Source organism: Limulus polyphemus, unplaced genomic scaffold, assembly GCF_000517525.1.
Source record: "Limulus polyphemus unplaced genomic scaffold, Limulus_polyphemus-2.1.2 Scaffold1301, whole genome shotgun sequence".
Lineage (NCBI taxonomy): Eukaryota > Metazoa > Arthropoda > Merostomata > Xiphosura > Limulidae > Limulus > Limulus polyphemus.
Window position 1 is genome coordinate 103453 of NW_013666911.1, and position 4103 is coordinate 107555.

At 29.9% G+C, this 4103-nt stretch overlaps 1 protein-coding gene across 3 annotated transcripts in view; it reads right to left on the reverse strand.

The window, feature by feature from the left end:
- The window catches only part of LOC106463014 (general vesicular transport factor p115-like), an 88020-nt gene that overhangs the window by 63395 nt on the left and 20522 nt on the right, over window positions 1–4103 (reverse strand). For all 3 annotated transcript variants that reach the window (XM_013922979.2, XM_022390414.1, XM_022390415.1), the window contains exon 4: window positions 2172–2272. In XM_013922979.2, coding sequence (XP_013778433.1) covers window positions 2172–2272 — 101 coding nt within the window. The remainder of the gene's footprint in view (window positions 1–2171; window positions 2273–4103) is intronic.

Sequence of the window (4103 nt, forward strand, 5' to 3'; positions counted from 1 at the left end):
TTATATTAATATAATCAATTCGTAATTGTTAAATAGCATGTTTTTGACTTTGTATAGTGTGCAGAATGTCACTCTAACAGGAAATCTAGCCTGCTGTAGCAAAACCATGACTGGCCTTACTATGGCCAGCAGAGAAAAGGAAGAGGAAGGGGGAATTAGAACAACTATAAAAAATATTAAAAAAGGATATATTTGTGTACATATCCTGTTATATTATGACACACTGTCTTATATTTGCATTGAATATATATATATGTATGCATTTATACAACTTGAAAAATTCATATATACATGTTTACATTATCTCCTTAAGCTACAAATCTTTATTTTGACTCCATGTCTAAAAGCTGTAATATTTAGGAGAGGACTTGTAGCTTAAGGAAATAATGTCAACACTATGTATAAAACCTTTAGCTTGTTTGTTTACCTTTTTTTTAGCATTTTCACTTTAAGCTACTCATTTTCTTTCTGTATTTTTCTGAAGATACCCCCTTTTAAATTAACAATATTTAACATTGTTTTAAATAAAATGATTATCACAGCAATATGCAAATCTTTAGACAAATACTTGGGTAAATCAATCCTAAAGGTTCAAAATAATATTTACACTAAACAACCACTTCAATATTTATATAATTAACTGGATATTTATGACAAATTCTTTATGACCTCTCAGTAAAGATGCCATGGATACTAATTCTCTTGTATTCAAGGGTCTTTTTCCTGTGGGGATATCTATATAAATGTGCAATCCAAGTCATCCATTATAAATATAGTACCTTCATGAAACAAAAAAATATGCAAATTAGCAAGTTACGTGATAACCACAGCCAATATAAAGTCACAGTGGAATGGGATGCATCAGAACTACAATTTGACAATGTTTGATATTTCAAGGTAATGTGATGCCACTGAAAACTGATTGCTTTTGGGAAGGGTTTGTAACAACTTTTTCCAGTGCAAAATATTCATACAATCAGGTCATAAATATGTGTTAATACGAGGGATTAAGAATTTTCAATATTCAAATATCCCTTTTACTTAATATTATTGGAAAGCATTGGAATATGGATCAACTTTGGCAACAGAACAATCCAGAAAGACAATCATAACACATTGTACCCCAGCTGTGGTTTGCGGAGTGCAGTGACTTGTTACCTGTGAGAATCCATGAATAAACAATTTCAGTGACTACAGTTGTCCCCATATCTGAGTACACAACATAATCAAGAATGATATCCATCTGGAAAAGTGACAAAAGTCATATGTACACAAGTACATTAACATATCCATTCAACAGTTGCATACCTCAAGGAGCTGTAAAATAAAATAGATGTTCATGTTGATTCCATATGAAGACATACTGTTCAAGTCACTAGATGGAATGCATAATGATTTGTATGTGATGAGCCTGTTGAAATGGGTGCTTGGAAATCATCATCTTCATATGCTAGATACCTTATGGAAAGAATGCAGGGAAAAGTAGTGTGCTTTTGTTATAATAGCCTTATAACAGAACCTTTTGTAATGTAAACTTTACTACAGGGCTTGTGTCAAAATGCATGACCATCAGATAGATCATGACCAGACATGAGGAAATGACTATGATAATGTGGTGAGGCTCTAAATTCATTTTAATTAATATAATGTACTCAACCTCTGTGTATATCAGATGGTTTACTTGTGTTCACTTTGTAGTAAGAACTGTAAACAAAATAGGCAAAATATGCTTAAAGAAGCTAGCTGGGACCAATAAGTGAAAGTTCCTTAAAGCCACCTTAAATTTTTTAACATTAGAAATTAAATAATGTATGACATGTTCCAGTAGTATTGTTGCATAATAATAATGGCACACTGGTTCGTTAAAAGTTCCGTAGTAAGCTTTCAGAAGTTATAACCTCTGTTATATTAACAATATGTTAGTTTTGCACCGGAGAAGTGAGATATTGGTTTCTACATACAGAAATATACTGAAAAACACATGTAAATCAAGCAATGAGAGCCACTGCTATGATAACATATATTTTGTGTAATCTTGGTGACTAAATCTTCTATAAACTCACGTCCTCTTCCATGCTTCCATACATATCCTAAACTACTGTAAAAAAATTGTTGCTTTCCTATATTAAGTATAAGCTTCATAATGTAGCTCTAAAATTGAAGTCTCTTACCTCCAGTAAATCTAATAGTAGAGTTACATTCTCTGTTCTTTTGATATAAATTTCTGTGAACTGAGTTCCAAGGTCTTGTTCTTCTTGTCCTTCAATATAATCTAAGAAAAATATGTCCCACAAAATTTAATAGTATTATTTAGGAATATTATATAATTTCATAGAAAACCACATACCTATGCATGTGATGAAAATCTATTCTGTAACACACCTCAAGATACCCACAAAAAGGCAGATGAAAATTTTATATACTGCCCTACAAGCATTCAAACATAATATTAAAAACATTGTCTTACAACCAAGATATTAATTGTTTAGCTGTCCCTATATGGGATTATGCCACCTTTGCCCTTTCATTAGTAAAAATGAATTCCTCAAAAAAGGCTTCAAATCTGAATAGAAAGATATTTCAACCATACATCACAATAACCATGGACATTTTGCATGCATTCAACATTTAAATTAGTTTAATATCTTTGAACAAAATCTTCATTTGTTTTATTATCTATTTTATTCTAACAAATATATGCAAAAATAATGTAGGCCTCATTGTACAGCAAGAAAGTTGCAAACAGTCATTACGAGTAATACATCATGTGTTAACCATGTTGTTAAACAAAATGGTGCAATGAAATATCTATTTTTATCCTGTTTCAAACTGTAAAGGCTAGAACACATAATGGAGCATGTGGTCTGTGTTATTTCCCCTTTTCATTGACTTTGTGACTATGAATAAATCATAACAATTATCTTCTTCATTAGGTATCAAATTACCATAGGAGAGTTTCTGTATGCAGAAATTGATTTTCCAAAGCAATTACTTAAACAAAATAAACAAACACACATGAAGACCTCTTAATTCATTACCTTTCCATAGCAACCAAGCAATACAAATCCATTAATAACTTACACTTTCTAGCACAGTGGATAACAAGTCTTGTGATTTACTTAACAAAAATGTTTGGAAATTTCTATTCCATATAAGGAAGAAAGGGAGATCTATGGACAAGAGATTACAAGAAAGAAAATAATCCAAAATTTTAATCGATATATTTATGATTTTAACAACTTTAAAAACAAGAAAGTTATAATATAAAATGTGTGGATAGTTCAATTTTACAGATCTTGACATCATCAACTTCAAAAATTCAATCTTTGCTAAATGTAAATTTCCAATTTCTTCTAAATTTACCCATTTCCAATTTGTTTCATTTTTTGACAAGTTGTCTCTGTGCAGGTGTGAAGTTTATTTATTTACATGACCTGAATAAAAATTCCAAAAGGATTCTTGATATCCAAAATTAGGGTAAAATATTTGAATTTTTATAATTATTTGATCTAAATCAAGTATTAATAAAACATAATCAAAAGAAAGTTTAAAACCTCAAGATTTCAGTTACACTTTTAATTTGGAGAAAATTTGTAGGGATACACAAATATTTGATGTTGCACATTTTACCTGAGTGCAACTCAGAATGCCTGGGCTGGAAAAGGTTAAAAAGCTTAGAAATACTTTTGCCATCTTAAATTTTTTCCCCATCAGGTTTACTAAGATATTACAAGTAATAATTAAAAATATAGTGAATTATATCATTCTATTAATGTGAATTTGTGATAAACAGAACATAAATAAACTCCACCATATATGATATTTGTGTCATTTCTTACCATTTCTTTTGAAATAACTTACAGTTTTAATTATCTTTGCCTTTTATATATTAACATTTCTAGTAAAATAAAGAATAGATAACTTGCAGACCACATTTACTAAATTTTTTATAATTTAATTTTTCAGTGTGGCTGACTGGCTCTTTTTAATCCCCATAACACATTTTTGACTAAAGTTTCAAATTGGAAACTTTTACAAAAACACTTTCTGTCTGACTTCTATTTGCTTTATTTATTTAATTTTGTGAAGTACTGTACCGTACA